Here is a 21,724-nt window from a genome sequence, read left to right on the forward strand (position 1 = left end):
CGGTCTTACCACACTTTAATAATTTTATTTCCGTTCGCAATCCGTTTATTTTTGCCTCCTCTGTATGTTCATTTTATTTCATATCACAATACAAACTCAAGTGTCATAGCACATATCAAAAAATAGATTTAATTTATCAGAATAAGCTATCTGATTTGAGATAAACCGGTGATTGATTGTGTTATCTGCAGTTCATATACGAATTGTGAAACCTAAATACTAAGGAGTGGAAAATATTCGGTTTATTAAAATAAGTTATGTATCATAATAGTAGCTAATCTATGTGAAGTGTATTTGTTTTTTTTCATAGTGAACAATAGTTTATGATATGCTATTGGAATTGACAGATTTTAAAAATGGCGACTACAAATAGGGTTTATATTTTAGCTGCTTTTGTGATATCAGGCATTGCAGTGATATTTAATATAATTTCGTTAAGTACGCAATATTGGATAACTGCTAAAATAACCGATTTAACATTTAATACAGCAACAAGTTCTGTAAATTATGGATTATTTAGAGGTAGTTATGAACGAGCAGTACCGTCGCCAAGTGTATATGATGTACAAAGTAAGTTTTATAGCATTTTTTAAATTGTAATTTCAATGTATATATGATATTGAGATTTATTCAACTATTAGGATTGGGAATTGATTCTTATTATTCATTTAATTAAGAAAAACTGGTAAAAGTTAGGTCAAGGAACCTATTTGGTCCGTATTTTGATTAATTTTTTCTATATTTCTGACAATACTGAGGTTTTACCTATTTTCACACATCTTTAACTCTATCTTATTTTCTTTTAAATTATTTATTTTAGCAATCTAATAAATGAATACTAATAAGCTATTTGTTTTTATCCCAATTTGCTACGATTTAACATTACAAGGTACTTAGTCTATGATAGACACTTTGAGCTTAACATCTATGTCATTATTTCTAATACGCACTAAGATTTATTTTTAACTTTACTGAACTAGATCAAGTGGTTTTATTCCCTTTAGTCTTCTGACTAAGCTATCGTTATCTAGGAGCTGGGGAACCTTGTTGGTGTAGCCTCTGTTCAGTCCTTGGGCATAGTCTTTGATAATGTTACCGACAATTTCTACCTTCATGTCTTTATGTACATTGTTGTTACGAATGCACTGTGGAGCATTAACAATACCTCGTAGTTAGTACTTTGTTTTGAAATATATGTATTGTATTTCTCTGCGTACTTTTTGGTGGCCATAAAGCTTGGACGGAAATAGTGGTCACCGATCTAGAGCACTTAAGTTTGAAAATAAAAAGACAAAAAATGTTAAAATCCATTTTCATAATTGTATGGAATTTGCGTTACTAATATCTGCTAATATTATGGCTTAATTAGATTCTGCGCATTGTATAAATATACAGACACATAATGAAAATGTGTCAGAGAGTAGGTATGTTTAATCAAAAATTATAAATTGCATCAAATTTTGTGGAGCAAGTGTATATGATGTACAAAGTAAGTTTTATAGCATTTTTTAAATTGTAATTTCAATGTATATATGATATTGAGATTTATTCAACTATTAGGATTGCGAATTGATTCTTATTATTCATTTAATTAAGAAAAACTGGTTAAAGTTAGGTCAAGGAACCTATTTGGTCCGTATTTTGATTAATTTTTTCTATATTTCTGACAATACTGAGGTTTTACCTATTTTCACACATCTTTAACTCTATCTTATTTTCTTTTAAATTATTTATTTTAGCAATCTAATAAATGAACACTAATAAGCTATTTGTTTTTATCCCAATTTGCTACGGTTTAACATTACAAAATACTTAGTCTATGATAGACACTTTGGGCTTAACATCTATGTCATTATTTCTAATATGCACTAAGATTTACTTTTAACTTTACTGAACTAGATCAAGTGGTTTTATTCCCTTTAGTCTTCTGACTAAGCTATCGTTATCTAGGAGCTGGGGAACCTTGCTGATGTAGCCTCTGTTCAGTCCTTGGGCATAGTCTTTGATAATGTTACCGACAATTTCTACCTTCATGTCTTTATGTACATTGTTGTTACGAATGCACTGTGGAGCATTAACAATACCTCGTAGTTAGTACTTTGTTTTGAAATATATGTATTGTATTTCTATTGCTTTGGCTGGTACAACCCCACACTTGAACACCATAAGTCCACACTGGTTTCAAGAGTTGTTGGTAAAGCAAAAGCTTAAATACTGATAGGGATGAATATCTGTCCTATAACTAGTACATTTCTTTATACTTCAAGTTTAGTTTCATATTTTTTCTTAACATGTAGCTTCCACCTGAGTTTATTGTCAGTGGTCATGCCAAGATATCTGCTTGCATTTCCATACGGGACTACTTGCTATTTAATATATACTGGCTTATGCTTGATTCTTTTGTTGACGAAATCAATATGGACTGATTTATTTCTTAAATTTTTTTTGATGTGCCATTTGTCTGGCCAGCATTGTAGTTTAGAAATAGCTGTTTGTAATTTTTCGGTTCATTTAGTCTTGTTATCGTTAATGGCTAGGATCGCAGTGTCATCTGCAAATATAGCAACAACATTTTCATTGAATGTAGGCACTCGGGACGTGTACAGCAGATAAAGGCCTGGTCCCAATACATTTCTCTGTGGCACACCTGTTTGTATTTTCCTCAAGTCATAATAAACATCTGCTTGCTTGACTCTGAAATATCAGTCAGTTATATATGACTCTAAAATGTATGAGTATTTGTCAGGGAGAAGAATTTTAATCTTATGCTTTAAACCGTCGTGCCATGATATTGCGATTTGACTCGGTGAACCTGATTGATCCATTCTTTATTTAAGTTGTTGAATGTTTACATATGATCTACGGGAGGATGGATAGGATATTATGTTAAGTCAAGATTGTGTGGAAGTGATGCAAGAAAGGAATGAAATAGAAAAAGGGAAAAAGAGAGAGACGTAGTCGTGTTGGCGTTCCTTACCTTTTACTAGCCATCTGGGAGATAAACATTACTATTTCAGTCGTTATTAGTGCAGTATCAATTGCCATTGTACCAAGCCTACTACTATGTACAGCCTTACTGCGAAGGGAGAACTGCAACTGTATTTGCGCGGTTTCGGCGTCAGGCAGTTTTATCCTGCCTACACGTGCCATGACCCTCACTGCGTTACCTTACCAAGCTGCGTCTCATTTTGCGCCTGGTATAATGATGATTTTTCGCGTGTAATTCTTCTGTTGTCCATTGTACAGATATTCTGATTCCGTGCAGTTTTCTATCTAGTAAGTACTCATTAACATTTTCTACCCTGTAGATTATTTATATATTTTCGCTTCTTTGTCTGTACGAGAACCGTTTTCCAGTTATTCGACGAAATATTTCGGTTATCTATATGTTAGATGTTTCTTTGTTTTTGCTATATAGTCAGTCACTCTAAATTTTATTTTTACATTATAATACTTTGTTATTAAAACTAATTGGGTATAACTTCTTATTATAAATCTTGACTCTTTTAGTTACTTTATATTATCTGTTTATATATATGATATATTTATATATTTGATAATTTACAACTAAATCGGTATGACATTGTATTTTATCATAGTTTAATCTTCTTGGCTGTTCTATATAATATTTAAAAATATTGATATTGAAAATTATCGATATATCGGAGAAAAAAATAATTTTGTTCCATTCTTGTACTAACATATTCGCCTATTGCTTTAATGATGTTGCAAATGGAAATCTACTCCTCCCTCTATGTTCGAAAACTCCCCATAATGTTTCAATTATGTTGAGGTCTCGCGAAATGGAGATCGAAGTATGTGGTTTTCTGGAGCCAGGGGATAAGGACTTTTTCTATTTGAAGGCGATACGCGCGGAATTCGCTACGGAGTACCATTCGGCCGCGTAGTTTAATTGGGATTCATTGAACAGGGCCGAGGCGAGAGGGGAACCTTATGGAATTCCAGCGGAGATTGGTTTCCGGTGGAAAGACCTAACTTCCAAATAGTAGTATACCAGGGATACTAGGTCTTCCCTGTCTTATAAAAGGGCTCCTACCCTGCGATCTTCTAATTCCGTCCACAAGGCTGTTTAGTGTGCTGCAATAGAAGGTGTGCTGATAGGCCTGCAATCTGAAGGATTCGGTTTTTTCTTTGGGATATATGCGATGTGCGTATCTTTACGCTCTTTTGGAAAATACTTAAACCTCAGTATGTAATTAATTATAGACGATAGAGATGTAGTCGTACATGCCTTTTACATCCTGGGACCGCAAGGTACAACATGGTATTCAACCCTAGAATATTATGTGGGTGTATTTATGGTGGTCTAAAGAATCAACGCGGTTGCTACAAAAGCAATGGAAACATAATGGATGTAAAATAGTTAAAACATAGTTTAAAAAACTGTAAAAGTTATATAATATAGGTTCTATCATCTATTATAAATTTTTCAAAACTTATTCACAATCCTAGTAGATTTTCGAATATACATTGAAGATATTGACTATAAAATTAGAATAGAAATTAGAAACTAATAACGTAATATTATAATTTCAGTGACATGTAGTTTTGGAGAAAATGTGTGTATGTTATTATGTGGTGATAAAGACTATAGGAAATTCACATTGAATGAGATCGTCACAAATGATGTATTAAATGACACCGATTATGTGTCCGAATGCAATAAAAATGGTTATAATTCTAAAAGCCTGTTGGTTTCAAACCTTAAGACAACCGAAAACGATAAGTCACTTCGAACAGAATCTGATAATAGTAAGTAAAAAATTATTTTATGTAGATCGTAAAATAATTACATTAATCAATCTAAAACATTGTTTTATATGATTAATAGAGTAATATATAGAGTTTCAACTCAATACAAATAATTTCAGAATTGTTTTGCGCGGTCTCAGCAGGAAGGCGCTGAGCACATTCGTTGAATTTTATTGGTTAGTTCAAATTACCATTACAGGCACCTGTAATGAAAATATTTTATTAGAAGAGCATTTAGTAATATAACATTCTATATTATTCTATCTTATACATTCTATATTATACAATATCAAGAAGTTAAAATATAACTACATAATGAATATATAATGTATATGAATAAAAAATAATGAAATGTGGATATATAAATGGCTACAATCTGATTGAAAACATAATATATCTCATGGAAAATACAATCAACATTCTCAATAGGTCTTTTTCCCCTTTTTTATGTTTCTTTAGTGCTATCAATTCTAATAAGATGTATTAAAGTTTCTATCTTTTTGTTCCCTCATACTGAAAGCAGAGCAGCCAGCCGAAAGTCTGTGTCTGTTAATATTTTACTTACTTGTTTAACACAAAAAAGTGTTATTGTGAAAATTATGGAAAGGATAATTAAAACACTTCAATCGTATGATGTGCGTCAGAATGAAGAAAACATACCGAAAAGTAATACTTAGAAACAAAAAATTAAATTGTATGATATATATCAAAATTACTACTGTGCTTCAAGCTCATCTTGTTGGTCTACAAATTGTATTATATTATTTTGTATTAATGTATTTTATTAACATCCTTATTGAAAAGGTTATCTCGGTTAAGGTATCGGTATAAGTATCTTGACCAATATACATTTGTTTCAAATAAATGAACCCTTTCAAATTAATTAGGTTTTTAATTGATGGCACTTTACAAACAACTTTTTAAAGGGTAACAAAATATTTTCATGTAGTATAATCACATTTACCTTCAATGTAATTTTGCTATGGTCCAATTAGGACACATTTTGTGTTTAAACTGTGTGTAATATTCTCATGATTTCAAATGAACACAAATGCTTTGTATAAATAATTGCTTGCGTACCAGGTAAAAGCAATGATAAGTCACACACACACATCCTTAATCTAGATAACTTGAGTTGTTTCTTCCAAGGAAAACTACGTCTGGTTTTTTATTTCCGCACATACACTGGATACGCAATACTTTTGGAGATGAAGATACATTATAATTAAATAATAGTGATTATATTTAAAACACAAAAATCCTGATTGCATTTTATGTCAGACATACAAAAATGGCGTCGTAAACAAACTGAAACGTTATAGAAATGAGTCAATTAAATGCCTTTGTAGGTCAATTCAAATGAACCAATCAAAAACGTGGTCTCGGAGATGACCGAGCCCGACTTTCATATAAGTCCTGTCTCTATTGTCCAGGAGATAAAAATTGAACAAAAACATTTTGTAATCTTTTGGAATAGTCTAAATACAAAAACAAAGATGGATGTATGGGTGCTACACCACTTTTACAAGAAATCATTGGCCAAATTTACATCTGTGAACAGCTGATGAATCGTAACAAACTAGACCCATTTCTGAACGACCACAACGTCAAGTGAAAATGGTCGGCGAGTCTGAGCTAACGCTGGACAAACAAGGATTAACGGCAAGGAATGCTTTGTTGTTCATTTGGTGGGATTGGCAAGGAATCGTAAACTGTATTGTGCGTTCAGGGTTGAGAGGAAATAATATGAACACATGCATCTTGGCAACATTGCTTCCGTGTAAATAATGCGCGTACGTATTACTCAGTTTACATGCCAGATCTTGTAGGTATGCATGTAGGTATATTCCAGTGTATTATACGCTTTGTTCTGCTATGGTTAAAACAAACGATCAGTGAAATGTGTGATCTCTAAGACTTCGAAAGAGGGAAACACATTGATGCTCAGTTAGCGAGAACGTCTGTGTCGAAAAAAACCGAATTGCTAAACTTTTCACGAGCGACATCTTTCACGGTGATGACAGCATATTCAAAACATGGTAAAACATCATCGGCGAACAGGAGTAGTGGAAACCCAAAGTTAACTGACAGGGACTTAAGACCATTAAACTGATTGTATTCAGACAATATACAAGTACCGCGACAAAAGTGACAGTCACTTGAGTAATTCTGCAGTACGGTAGGAGCTCCACAGAGCTAACATTCAGGGAAAGGCTGCAATTGTGGAATCGTGCATTAAGGAATTTATAACGGAAGCCTACTCTACGGTGCGGAAAAAGTAGTACAACGATCATAAAACCTCGACAGTTAATGATTGGAAGAATATGGTCCCATGAATAATCGTTTATATTGTTTCCTACAAGTTGCCAAGTTTATGTATGGACAACCTTAGAGAATATCTACATACAGACATACTCAGTGATGAAGTTCTTACTATGACCGGCATATTGCCGTCAAGCGCTACCATATTCCAAGACGATGTGGCCGTACACACAGCCAAAAACATCAAACATCTTCCCGGACCAGCATAACCTCCAAATCTCATTATCGAACCGTTTTGGAGAGTTTGAGTGCAGAGAGTGAGGAGTAGATTTTCATCTCCAACATCATTGTAGCAATTGGCAGATGTTTTGGTACGAGAATCGAACTGCATTCGATTGAAAATTATTTAAATACTGTACGAATTTACTCAACGAAGAAATGCAGCTGTTTTAAAAGCCTTACTCAACATTTTATTAATAAACATATATTGTGTATATCTCAGGTGTTCCTATTATTTTGCCAATTCTCTATATGCTCATAAACAATCGCATAAAAGGGACACATACACATTGTGATCACTTTAGTCACTAGGACACGAATTCAATATAGTCAGTCTATATACATCAATAGCTACCCCTCTAACTACGGCAGTTTGGTTGGGAGATTCTTGTTGCAGCCACCTTATAGCCGTGGCATCACGTGGTTACCATTTTGTCCATAGCGAACGATTCTGTTGAAGAAAAAAATCCTCAATAGAGCCTGTTAAAATCGACTCTCCCAGTTCTTTGACAATAGGGATAAAGGCTTCTAGGAAAGAAGCATAATAGAGTTACTTTCAAAATGGTATCAAGTTATGGAACAAACCTGTTGATATTTGACCTAAATCATTTGATTCTAGTCTAAATAAAGCCTTTAATTTCTACTAAAATTAATGGATTTCTTTTTAGTTGTATACGTATTATTTTTAAAGAAAATTATATCCTTTAGTCATAAATATTATAAATTTGTATGGCATTCGTAATAATTTATATAAATGTTAATCGCATAGAATATTGTTTGGGTTATATGGTGGAAATCCGCAAGATAAATATAGCCATTCATCAAGCTGCTATGTTTTTTCTAATTTATGTATAGTCTCTTTTGAGGCATTATTTCAGCAGGCTTGTTAATCTGTTTGTAATTTCAATTATGACTCAAACAGCCTGAACCAAAATGTAGCTTTGTTCAGTATTTTCCTGTCTTGTTAAATTTTAAATTTGTAAACTTAAAATTACATTTAATTAAATATATAAAATATATATAGATATACAGAGAAGCTTTCTATGCTATAAAAAATTAAATTTTATCGTAATGTGCATTATTTTTATTCACTTACACCCGACACATATCTTTGGGTATTTAGTAAAATCTGTTCAACCTGAATACAATGAAACCTATATATAACCTAACATATATCTTTAATTAAATTAAAAATAATATTTAATTACATTTGGTTAGCTACGTCTAAAGTGTTAGAGACCAAATTTTTAAAAAATAATTTCTAATTGAATGATGGCCTAATGCAAAAAATTAAAACATTCAATGGATTGAGCTTTTGTAATATATTTAGTTTTAATTAATACTAATTTTTAATTTTAGAAGAAACCAAACATTTTATCAATGCAGGAGTGTGGCTTTCTACTGTGGTGTGTCTAATTTTAGCTACCTTTATAGGATTAATATCTTCAGCACTAGCGTTTTATAATACAATTAGTAATCCGATACAGTTTTACTTCAGGTAAGATTATATTTATATCATTATAAGTGTATCTCGAAATATTATTATACGTTTAGGGTATTCAACAAAAAAAAATTACTTTTAAAACTGTTTTATTTTACGGAAAGAAGATGCGACTTCTTGAACGGCGGTACAAGGCGACATTGAGTGTCTTTTAGAAAACAGATCAAATCAATGAATGAATGAATGAATGAATGATGAATGGTGAACGAGTGTTCACCATTCAGGTAGTTTTAGGAACAGATGGCCAGATAGTCAGGGCCGTATTACATAACATTCTACTGAACAGATTTACTTAAAGTTTGTTTTCAATCTTTCTTATATAGGGTGGGGCAAAAGTCCCGCTACCATTTTGACTTGAATTCCAAATAGTAGACGTCCAAATTTTATTATGGATAAACATAACAAGTCAAACGAAAAGTCTCCGGTCTGACACATAGATGGCGCTACTATAATTAAATCCATATGTTTTTTAGTTACTCCAACCCGCAAAAGATGCGTATATAAATTTGACAGCGGTCGATTCTTTAGTTTGTGAATTATAGCATTTTGACTGAAGCAACTTTTGTTATTGTGAAAAAAATGGATAAAAAGGAAATTCCGTGTTGAAGCAAAAACTTGGCTAGATGCCGAGTTTCCGGACACTGCCCCAGGAAAATCAACCATCAAGGATTGGTATGCTAAGTTTAGACGTGGTGAAATGAGCACCGAAGACGGTCAACGCAGTGGACGCCCAAAAGAGGTTGTTACCGACGAAAACATTTAAAAAATCCACAAAATGATTTTAAATGACCGTAAAATAAAATTGAATGAAATAGCAGACACTCTAAAGATATCAACTGATTGTGTAAATCATAACATTCACGAACATTTGGGTATGAGAAAGCTCTGTGCAAAGAGGGTGCCGCGCGAGCTCACTTTTGACCAAAATCAACGGCGAGTTGATGATTCGGAGCACTTTTTGGAGATGATTAAGTGTAATTTAAATAAGTAACAAGAGTTTTTGCGTTGATATGTGAGAATGGATGAAACATGGCTCCATCATTTCACTCCGAAGTCCAATCGACAGTCATCCGAGTGGATTGCACACGATGAACCCGCTCCAAAGCGTGGGAAAATACAACAGGCAAGGTTATGACATCTGTATTTTGGGATGCGCATGGAATAATTTTCATAAACTACCTTAGAAAAGGAAGGACCATCAACAGCGATTATTACATAGCGTTATTGGATCGTTTAAAGGACGAAATCGCCGAAAAACGGCTGCATTTGAAGAAAAAGAAAGTGCTGCTTCACCAAGACAATGCACCGTGTCACAAGTAAGTGAAAACGATGGCAAAAATCCATGAATTGGGCTTCGAATTGCTTCCTCATCCACCGTATTCTCCAGATCTGGCCCCCAGCGACTATTTCCTATTCTAAAATATCAAAAGAATGCTCGCTGTGAAGAAATTTAGATCAAAGTATAATAGCAGTGTTTAAACAATATTATTTAAGGCGCACTTTTAGTTGCATCTTATAATGCATGGAAGCAGATGCTTCTTTGACTGTTAGCGAAAGTTGGAAACAATTTAATATGCTCATTGCATAACCATTATTAAAGATACAGTGAGTGATTTAAGACAATCAACTATAATAGTTATTGATATCTCAGTATTACCGGGGAAAGAAGCCGAAGTCACTAACATTTTACAAGTTACGTATCAAATATATGGAAAAGGTTTTGAAGATCTTTACAGATCCTAACAGATATTTAAGAAGTTTTACCCGCTAATGACAATGAACTCGCGGAAGTGGTACTCGGTGAAATTTTGGAAAGCAATACAAACAATGAATCAAATGATGAAGATGATACTTTTCGAAAAAATTAGCTGGAAAATTAACTACGTCTTTAACTTTAGACAAAATAAGTAAAATTTTGTCATCTGTTTTTATCAACTGCAGGATTTGATTTTGGACCTGGATCCTTAACTGGAACTGGAAGATGTTTAATGGTGGTCTGGAGGGTTTACTACAACCGTACAAAGAAGCGCAGAAAGACTAATTTTTTAAAAAATAAATTTTATTTTGTTACATTTATATTTTCTAAGTACATATAACATTGTGACTTGCGTACATATGCACAGAGATTTTTCTTTATTAATCAACAGACAAATAAATTCAACTATAAATCTAACAAAATTACATGCTTTTCTCCTTGTAATCTGTACATGTATGGATACACCCGCTAACCGCGGTTTCACCAACCGCTGCCATGTTATAGGAACGCAACCCCCGCGGATAACGAGATATTACAGTATATCATTTGTAGATTTGTAGTAAGCTTATTTCTTCTTATTTATTTTGAATTATTTTACAGTGTTGGAAGTCTCTATATTTACAACGCATTGGCATTTTCATTTACATTGCTATATATGATATTTTGGGGTGCATTGTACAATATAGTTATATTTCACGAGGTTGGCTTGGCCGATACCTTAGTTGGATCGATGACTTCAGATAAAAATGCCGTTTTAGGATATTCCTATTGGTAAGTATGCTAAATAATGTTTTTTTTTAAATGATAGAACTTTGAATTTAAACAAAATTCACTATCATAACATATAGTTATTTGAAGGTTATTCTCACTCAATATTTAACACCATCGCTTAGTTTTATAACGGTATAACCAACAATTTTCGATGGTATAGAAATACTTGTTCAAGATATTAGGTGCTTGTATATATTTTTAACAGCGATATCTGTGGACGAAAATACGAAGAAACAAAGTAAACAACCGTTATACAACCTAACCTAACTGTTAAATTCTATATACTTGACATTCTCAATGTAAAATAATATATATATGTATATATATATATATATATATATATATATATATATACATATATTAATATTTGTTTGATGCTATAAATTTAATAGGATCTATTAGTCTAGAGATCTAGACTCCTGTCTTTTTATTTTCATATACTGAACTTTGAGATTTTCTTTGTTAAAATTCTGTTTATCTGTTTTATGCAAAACCATATGGCACCTTATTATTTTTAATATTCTATTTGGAAGATCATTATATATTTTAGAATTAAAAGGTTCAATTAAAAGTTCAAAGGTTAAAGGGTAAAATCAAAATTTAACCACTATTTAAGTCCTGAATTAATTTGCACCAAAATTCCTAGTGTGTTGAATTTCGGTTAATCCGCTCTTAAAAGGCTTGCATTCAGTAGGTATTATTTACTATCTAATACTGTTAAATTTTGAAATTTCGAATAATCCAATATACCCAAATTAAAATGACTTGAAAACTACTCAAGGTCGCAGAAATAGCTTAAACTTTGCATTACCAAACGATTAGCAAGAAATACACTTTCGTGAACTTTTCGTGTATCTGAAAATGTTTTTAAAATCTTTGCTGATGCTGGTTTGTTCCTTTGTTCGAAATGTTTCCATCATCAATGGTCCAAAACTATGATTTTCGGATACTTCTTCTGAGGTGCAGTGAAGTGGGATAGGTTTTTCGCAACTAGTCTATCTGCGGTTGTTTTACAAGTTCCATCCACTTCATCTGGAGCACCCGTAATTCGTATTAATGCCACGTGAAATTAATCATATTAGGGCAAAGCTCTTGTAACATTGACACCTATACTTTAAACATAATTTTATTACGGTATTGGGAAACATGATTACCGTTCAACAACTTCTTTGTTGTAGACTGTCAAAGTTGTAGACCAAGTTCAAAATGAAATCCCATGAGTACATCTTCAGTGCTTTTAACACACTTTATTATTGTCAATTTTTTTTAGCTTTTGGGCCGACATTCTCGGGGGTCCATTTGGTTCACATTCTTAACAATTCCTTTTCTTTTATCTCTAAGTTTTTATTGTACGTATTTATCGTGATTAATTTTTATAATTTGGTACCTTAAACTTTCCACTGCACCTTTTTTCTAGGCGTTATTCAAGTGTTTTTTTTTCGGCCACCATATTCTGTAAAAGAGAAATCCTCTAGACATAAAAGACTTTCCCTTGGTATATTGACATGACGAAGCAGGGGAGGTACGATGAGGGAGATACATTTTGGAAAATCAATAGAAATAGTCTTAATAGTATTTATAGTACGTAATTAATAAATAAAAATCAGAGTTTATGCACATATAATGGTATATATACTTATTTATAATGGTATATGTATAATAATATATACAAATAATATAAAATCTTGAGAAATAATCATAAAATAAAACTTACTAGTGGAGAGATCATACTTACTGATTCATAACTGTACATGTGGTGTTATGTTGCTGAAATGACAATATAGTTCCGCAGCCAGGTCGCGCGAAGCTGAATTTTGTTTTAAGGTCATGGATTTATCCGATAACGTAAACAAACGTTGTTTTTAAACGAATACAAAAATTCAGGGTACGAGACGCAACATATGTGGGACAAATATAGATGCAATTTTTTTATGAAAACGAAATATTATGTAAATTTATTTTTTAGATTACAATTGTTGAGTTATTTATTTAGCTTTTTTTTTAAATTGATAGTGATAAAATTGCGTGATTTTGATAGTTTATTAGATTTCTATGTATTTAAAGTCACCGCTACACGAACAGAATCTGTTAAGGGACAGGCTAGAGGAGATACGTTTTTCATGTTTAAGGTACTATTTTGACTAAATTAAGTATATTTAAGTAACGAAATTAAATGAAAATAAAGAAAATGGTCAGTTTGAGACCTAATAACGTTATTTCGAAAAAAAAAATCGAATAATTGTAATTTTTAAAATGGATGTGGAAATTACCTCTTAACTTACAATGACTTGAATGAATGTTAAAATATTTTTGTGATACCATGTTTTTAACTAATAATTTAACATTTTAAAATTGAATGTAACTACTAGTAATAATTATAAACGATCTATCACTATTTATCACACATTCTTTTCGTTTCATTCATATTAGTACATTGCGATCATTTTGTTATCTACTGACGACTAATCATGCTAAGCAACAATAAAGAGGATTAGCTCATCCATTAACGAATCATCATTCTGTGAATTATGACGTTTAATATCAAATTCAGCTGCTTTTATCATTATTTTTTATTATGGATATTATTAATTGATTGTTGATTGACACACAATATTATTAGAGATTTGTTGTTTTCTTGTAGGATAAGTTTTGTACCGTTACTTTTTTATGGTGGTAGCATAGGAGTTCTATTTTACCGAGACTATCTCAACGCAAAAGATCCAAAGAATAAGACTGTGCATCTTGAAGAATCGACCGATCCGAACATATATTTATATTGATTGGGAATAAAGTTAATGGGCTAATAATGGCGACTATTCTAATAAGAAATAACTCGCTATATTTATCGTTGTAAATTATTGTTTAATTTAATAAATGTTTTTAATTAAAAGTAGTCTTTATTCTACTCCATTCTTATGAATCTATGGTAGGTATGATTCATATATCTACACAAACATTAATAGATTTACAAAAAAGTGTTATAATTTTTTTTTTGTATTAATCTCCTAGAACGTCAACGCTCTGCCCGTGGGAAATAAGTATTCATACAAATACAAAAAACACTACTGTGAAAACATACGCAGGTGACACAACAATCAACAGCATCAAACATTCTACAATGATGAAATGCAATTGTTGCTGAAGACTTGACGTATTAATGCAAACGAAACCATCTATTAATGAATGTTAAATGGGCAAGTCTAGCCATTTAACATTTATTCTGCTCAGAAGAACATGATACAACTAATATCAACTAAATATCTTGATATGCATCTGGACTGATGTTTAATCTGGAAGAAGCACATAATTGTTAAACGAAAATAGCTTGGACTTCAAGTGTATCAAATGCATTGGTTTATTGGGCGCGCACCTAAGTTATAATTAAATAACAAGGTATTGCTATACGAGTAAATACGAGTTCTGTTATTGGCATCTGCATAGGCAAAGCCTATCTATCTTACTATGTCTCTAATGAAGTGATATAACGTGACATCCCTTTAGAACTCATAACAAGTGTAATTCAAAATGTTTGTGTTAAGCACTTTAAAAGCAAGTGTACCCCAATGTTCTGGCTAATCAGCTAAATATGCGACGTGATAGTGACGTTCGTAAACTATAAATTTTAACACCACCTGTTTATAGGACTTATACTATATATTTTAAAATAAGACTAACTAATTAAGATAATATTTTACATAAGAAATTTTGAACTGATTTTCTACATGTCATGTATCTAATATAATCATAAGAAATATTTATTGCACTCTGTGCAGATTGTTGAACCACTAAGAGTAATAATTAAAGAAAGTTCCTTTAACATACTACATTCTCTTAAGAGACAAATTACTGTCATTTTGTACTAATAATTTGTTGATGTCTTAATATCAATATCAATTTCATTCTTTTCTTTCTATAACAATTCGTATTCAAACTAGTAAAAACACACCCTGGCTTCATTTGTGTCGTGCCCTGGCTTCTCTATGTAATTGATCATATCGTTAGTAATTGTAAATTTATAAAAGTACCCATTATGACTTAAAGTGAATGCAATAGATTTTTCGAAGAATTTTCAACTTATTATTGTATTAAGTTAAACAAAGTGTCGCCTTATTTTAGAATATTTGAAATAAAGTAAAAGTATCAAATTCAATTAAAATGATCTGCACACAAATTAATTTCATCGCATTTCGTCTTGTCGTATGAGGTATAAAGGTATGAGGGAGAGGGACTACACACTCTTTATACATTTCATAATGATCAAAATACAATTCAAGATTAACAATAAAAATAAATTATCGCGATGTTTTGATTTCTGGTAATATCAGCTTGTATATTTAGGCTTAGGTTTATATCGTTGAGATTCATAAAAAAAAGTTTTTTTTCTAATTTCTGGTAACAAAAATTGTTCTGAAAATGATAGCTAAAAACTATTAGGCGCACGAAAAAGTCTCCGAAGTTAAACATAATGTGGAACATCTGTCATATGACAGGACATCTAGGATGACTTAATATCATAGAATATATTTTATTTAATTTTTAAGGAAATAGAATAATGTATAATAGATAAAAAATATTTGATTTTATCTTATCTCATCACTTTTGTCATGTTTAATAATTTCATCACAGTCGTGTGATTAATCAATTAGATTTGTATAGACAATACAATTCAGACAGAATCACGATAACACTAGATTTAGAAAATACTACATATGTTCAAATTTCACAGCTATACGAGAGTAAAGCTAATTTTTTTATATAGAAAGACATAGTTAAACAACTTATGGAATTTTTAATAAAATATGGTCTTTTATCTGTTAGTTTAGTTCTGAGAAGTTTTGATGATTTTTTGATTTTACCTTCCACCCTCACTTTGGTTTTGAAGATCTTCGAAGCATGTCTATTATAATAAGTCTTTGCTAACCCACATATCAACTCGATTGAATTGCATATACAGTAATAGAGAGAAAATCGTAATACTATGTGACCATATTGTTCAGCCACCTGATCTACTGTATATCTTTTTCCAGGTTTATTTCTAAAAATTTTAAAAAACGCAAGGACACATTTCATTTATATTTATCTAGTAACAATTTGAAATATTTCATTCTTTAACATGGTTTCTTCAAAATTTATTTCATATACTTTAAGCCATTCCTTAATTGCAGCCTTATGTTGATGTACTTGCTGGGATCTTCTACACCAGTGTACTATCTTATGGTGAATTATCCATAACAATAACTGATAGTTTCTTCAAGTTCTATAAAAGTTGATTTTCAAACAACTGCAAAAACAAATTATGGTTCATTTCTCTATAGTCAACCCTGGACTTAGAGGAAAATACTAATTTTAAACCAGGAATAAAAATATTTCATTTATATTCCTGTTTCCAGTATTCAGTAGTTCTTCATGGTATATAGGTATGTCTGCAATGAATTATTAATATTATGTTATGACTAACATCACCTAGTCGATAGTTATTCCCACGTTTGCCTTTTTCCATCAACTTTTGTTGCCTTTGCGCTATATTTATTATCATCTTGCCATGACTGACCTAATGTACCATTCTGAAATATCCACGTCTCATCTAAATATACAAATTGATATAATAATTCTCCCTTGATTTTGTTATGTTTTTGGAAATTGAATTTCTTTAAAAGCAATGTCTCAAAGTTCCATTAAACCCATATCTTTACACCACTTAAATCCCATATTACCCAACAGTGTATGTAGGGATGTTCAACATCCCCCAAATAGCTGCATATCTTTCAGCTTTTTATGGATACTTTTAAGACTAACAATTTTCTCTGAAATAATTGTATTAAATTATGTTTCGATTGAAAAAACTATTTACTGTTTTTATACATTTCGTATATTTGAACTCTGATACAGTTAGTATCAAGCTGATCTTGACTCATCACCCGTTTTTCATAAAGACGGTTTCTTTTTGGTGAATTTAAGTTATTATTGTTTTTTTATTTTTTGAGATATTTTAGAGGCCGTGTCCGTACTAACATTCAGTGCAACTGCAACAGGCTAAAAAATATAAACGGCGGCTACTTGAAATTCATTAAAACAAACATTAAAAAAAATTAAAAGTCTTAAAACAACGTTTGCCGGTTTATAACACGTAATTATAGTATTTTGAATAACTTTGCGTACGTTTGACAATCGGACGGCTTTGACAGGCTAGTTCGGTTTCAAGTTCGACCTTATCAGACAGTATTAGGTCTCTTTTTAACTAGAATAAAATGGGAAGGAAAATATTGTCTGGTTCTGAAACGAATTTATAAATCGCGGAAAGCAAAACATTATACATCTTGATGACCTATATACAAAAAAACTTTGAATAGACTATATGTATGTTTTGATAAGATAATACGATGAAACGGCGATAAGGTAAGTTTAGTTTGGTTTTATCACGAATAGCTTGAAAAACGATTGTAAATGGTGGTAGATATAATAAAATGATGTCCATTTTATGATTGACAAAATAGTCGGAAACAATTAATTTGATTTATACTTTAAGTGGTAACAGAAATCCACAAGGACGTCGTACAGTTTATACAGAAGAAGTCATTGGTGCTGCAGGTAGTGGCATAGAGGAAGATATGAATAGTTCCTCTACTATCTGCTTTCATCGCCTTTGTGGAAGATTTTGTGAAGATATCTTAGCTACAGGCTTATAAAATACAATAAAAATACATACGTAATCAAAAGTTGAATTTGGAGTAAACATCTTCAGGTCTATGTTAAGACACTGAATCGTCCGTACTAATCAGAGCGTTAAAGTCAACGCTACAATCGATTTATTGGAAGAAACATTTGATGAATGCATAATTTTACTTATTGCACTCGTTAATTAGCCTCCAAGATCGCGTGAAATAATATTGATAGACTATTACTTGCGAAAATGTAAAGTCGCTAGTATGCGCCAATAAACATAAGTCTATTGAGTACATGAAAGACAACATTTGCCCTGCTGATATAACGTCTCAAATGTTGCAAAAATTAATCGAAAATTAGACTTTCACGTTGGACTATATCCTATCCAGCTATATATATATATATATATATATATATATATATATATTCAAATAGAAATGGCAAAATATTAATTTCCCTTTAAAATCAAAGCAAATTTATGTAATTTTAACTGTTTAATTAACATTTCTTCCTCTATTTATTTGAAATGGGATTTCAGTTGCAATAAAACAAATTCTCGTTATTCTTTACAATTTAGAGAACGCATTACTTTTTAAAACTCAAAAACCCTTATTTTGCAAAAATTATATTAACACAACTTGGTTTTTATTATGCATGCCCTCTAAGGTGTTATTTTTGTATTTCCCAAGATACACATAAAAACGAAAAAAATGTACGTAACTGACAAGGAAATATGAGTTGTCTACTGCTTTAACAAACATATTACTTATTTCTATAGCGCTATATCAGATTATACATATTAAATTAATACTAAATATTACCACTACAAGATAAAAATATTACAATTTGTGAATTAAAACAATTTTTATTACTTTTAGTGTTCAACAATCTCCTCAGTATGCAGTAAGTATTTCTCATGATAACTATTATACACTTGACATGTAGAAAATCACTTTTGTAATCCTGTGTTGAATATTTTATTTTAAGTCTTACTCTAAGGTCCATTAGTCAGATTGGTTGGTAGTAAACAGTTTAGTCTAGGCATTTCATTGACTTTACACATATTTACCTGATTGGCAGTACATTAGTATTATGGCTTTTAGACGTATATCCCAGTGAATTACTTGATTACGTCCGCATAGTAAGGAGCATCGACAATGGCACATGATACTTTATTCTGGAACCATTGTATGGTGGCTACATTATGCATGATAATTTATTTGTTCAGCAAGGTGTCGATCTCGGTGTCGGTCTAGATGTACGCGAAGGAGTTGGCAATACTATTTTTGGAGAGGCTAAGATTACCATATCATCTGCGTATTTTGCCACAGTACTTGTTTTTGTGGACTGCAGATATAATTGGCGCAGCCTTGTAAAATTCCTGAATATATTGGATGTAGTTCAGTGTGTTCATATTTTCTTTTATAACAAACTGTTTATCAACTTTTTTAGCCAGGCTCATGTGTTACACTTTATTAAGTTTAAAAGTTATCCAGGAATGCTATTTGGTTTTTCTATTTATATATATAATATAAAGGACATGTTACTACTATGTTATCTTTATAGCATTTAATGTAAATATGATTTGTTTAAATGCAAAACAGAATGAAAGTCTTGTTTTTCTAGTAGGTGAAGGTATAAATAAAAGAAATTCTTTTCGAAAGAGCAGAAATGGTTTTTGAAAATAAACAATTATAAACTTAAGAAAATATCTTGAGCTACATTATGCTTCCGAATAGGAAGGTTTGTTCGTTGCATTTCAGACCAGATGATTATAGACCCAAATGTGGAAGAGCGTTGCTTAACCAAGCTGAAATTTTTAATTGTGATTTAAATAGTGATATCTTTTAATAAGTCTACATCAATAATTGAATTGAAATACATAATATGTGTATATTCATAGATTCTTTGACTTAATTTATTTAAAGGGATAATATGGCTACAATATAGGAATCAACAGTGATAGATAGCTTGGAAATTGAAAATTATAACATATGTTTCTCCGTAGATTCTTTTGAATAAGACGAATCCAACTAGTGCCTCCAATTCCATGCAGATAAGAAGCAGACTAAGTGTGTATCCATGTATGGTAATATGGAAAAATATTTTTTTATTATTTTACTATTGTTATTATGTTGTATTATCAAAACATTACTTAACGGTGCTAGGAATGTATTTTAACCCCTACTCCTATTCACATTTCCCTCTAGCGATTCAGACGCGCAAAGCTGGGTTACAACTTTATACTTATATGTCTCTTTATTTTATGCCTCATGGTTTATTTGAGATTGATTTTTGATTTTAAAAATATTTTATATATTTCTATGTTTATTTGTAATGGTTAAATTAAGAAAAAATATACTGCCCGCTTAAAAATTTCTCTTTGGATTATATTACTTGAGAAAATGTAGTTCTTAAAGATTTAAAAATGAAAGTTACAAATGTTATGTTTCGACCGTCCCTGTAACACTACCCATTATTTATTTCGTTATTTTATTTATAACCTACAAGAATTATTAAATAGCGCTCTAAATTTTTATTATATTTTATACTAAATATGGTTAGCACAATCTTAATTTACAAATTAATTGATTACTATATTGCCTCAATATAACAGGTCTTCTGAAAAGCCGCATAGTTAGCGCTACTAGAATTAACCCTAAGCCCCAACCCTCAGAAAATGTGTGTATAAATTTGACAGCTGTCGGATCATTACTTTGTGAATTATAGTATTTTGAGTTAAGCGACTTTTGTTATTCTGAAAAAAATGGATAAAAAGGAATTTCGCGTGTTGATAAAATATTGCTTTTTGAAGGGAAAAAATACATATTAAGCAAAAACTTGGCTTGATTCCGAGTTTCCGGACACTGCCCCAGGAAAATCAACCATCAAGGATTGATATGCTAAGTTTAGACGTGGTGAAATGAGCATCGAAGACGGTGAACGCAGTGGACGCCCAAAATAAGTTGTTGCCGACAAAAACATTAAAAAATCCACAAAATGATTTCGAATAGCCGTAAATTGAAACTGAATGAAATAGCAGACACTCTAAAGATATCAACTGAACGTGTACAAAATATCATTCACGAATATTTGGGTATGAGAAAGCTCTGTGTAAAGTGGGTGCCGCGCGAGCTCACTTTTGACCAAAAACAACGACGAGTTGATGATTGGGAGCGGTGTTTGAAGATGATCAAGCGTAATAAACCCGAGTTTTTGCATCGATATGTGATAATGGATGAAACATCGCTCCATTATTTCACTCCGAAGTCCAATCGACAGTTATCCGAGTGGACTGCATACGATGAACCCGCTCAAAAGCGTGGGAAAACGCAACAGTCGGCTGGCAAGGTTATGGCGTCTGTATTTTGGGATGCGAAATAATTTTCATTGAATGCCTTGGAAAAGGAAGTACCTTCAAGAGCGACTATTACATAGCGTTATTGGACTATTTTAAGCGCGAAATCGCCGAAAAACCGCCGCACTTGAAAAAAAAGTGTTGCTTCACCAAGACAATGCACCATGTCACAAGTCAGCGAAAACGATGGCCAAAAATCATCCATCCACCGTATTCTCCAGATTTGTCCGCCAGCGACTATTTCCTGGTCTCAGATTTCAAAAGAATGCTCGGTGGGATGAAATTTTCTTCGAATGAAGAGGTGTTCGCAGAAACTGAGGCCTGTTTTGAAGCAAAGGCCAAATAGTACTACATAAATGGT

The 21,724-nt window shown here is 31.8% G+C and overlaps 1 protein-coding gene across 1 annotated transcript; it reads left to right on the forward strand.

Moving 5' to 3' along the window:
• Positions 1–205: 205 nt before the first annotated feature.
• Positions 206–14,232, forward strand: LOC143200033 (uncharacterized). The gene is made up of 5 exons (XM_076410263.1): positions 206–570; positions 4,558–4,773; positions 8,674–8,812; positions 11,172–11,342; positions 13,984–14,232. The coding sequence occupies exons 1-5, from the start codon at positions 357–359 to the stop codon at positions 14,120–14,122; spliced, it is 879 nt and encodes a 292-aa protein (XP_076266378.1). The 5' UTR covers positions 206–356; the 3' UTR covers positions 14,123–14,232.
• Positions 14,233–21,724: the final 7,492 nt, after the last annotated feature.

The sequence above is a fragment of the Rhynchophorus ferrugineus genome, unplaced genomic scaffold, assembly GCF_030347505.1.
Source record: "Rhynchophorus ferrugineus isolate W39M unplaced genomic scaffold, kcgeb_rfMv2 rfM7, whole genome shotgun sequence".
Classification (NCBI taxonomy): Eukaryota; Metazoa; Arthropoda; class Insecta; order Coleoptera; family Curculionidae; genus Rhynchophorus; species Rhynchophorus ferrugineus.

What these genes read in the sequence shown, in the direction of transcription:
- LOC143200033 (XM_076410263.1), top strand. Translation starts at nt 357, where the DNA reads ATGGCGACTACAAATAGGGTTTATATTTTAGCTGCTTTTGTGATATCA. An exon ending in AAGTGTATATGATGTACAAA is followed by an intron (nt 571 to 4,557) that starts GTAAGTTTTATA and finishes TTATAATTTCAG; the next exon opens with TGACATGTAGTTTTGGAGAA. An exon ending in TCGAACAGAATCTGATAATA is followed by an intron (nt 4,774 to 8,673) that starts GTAAGTAAAAAA and finishes TTTTAATTTTAG; the next exon opens with AAGAAACCAAACATTTTATC.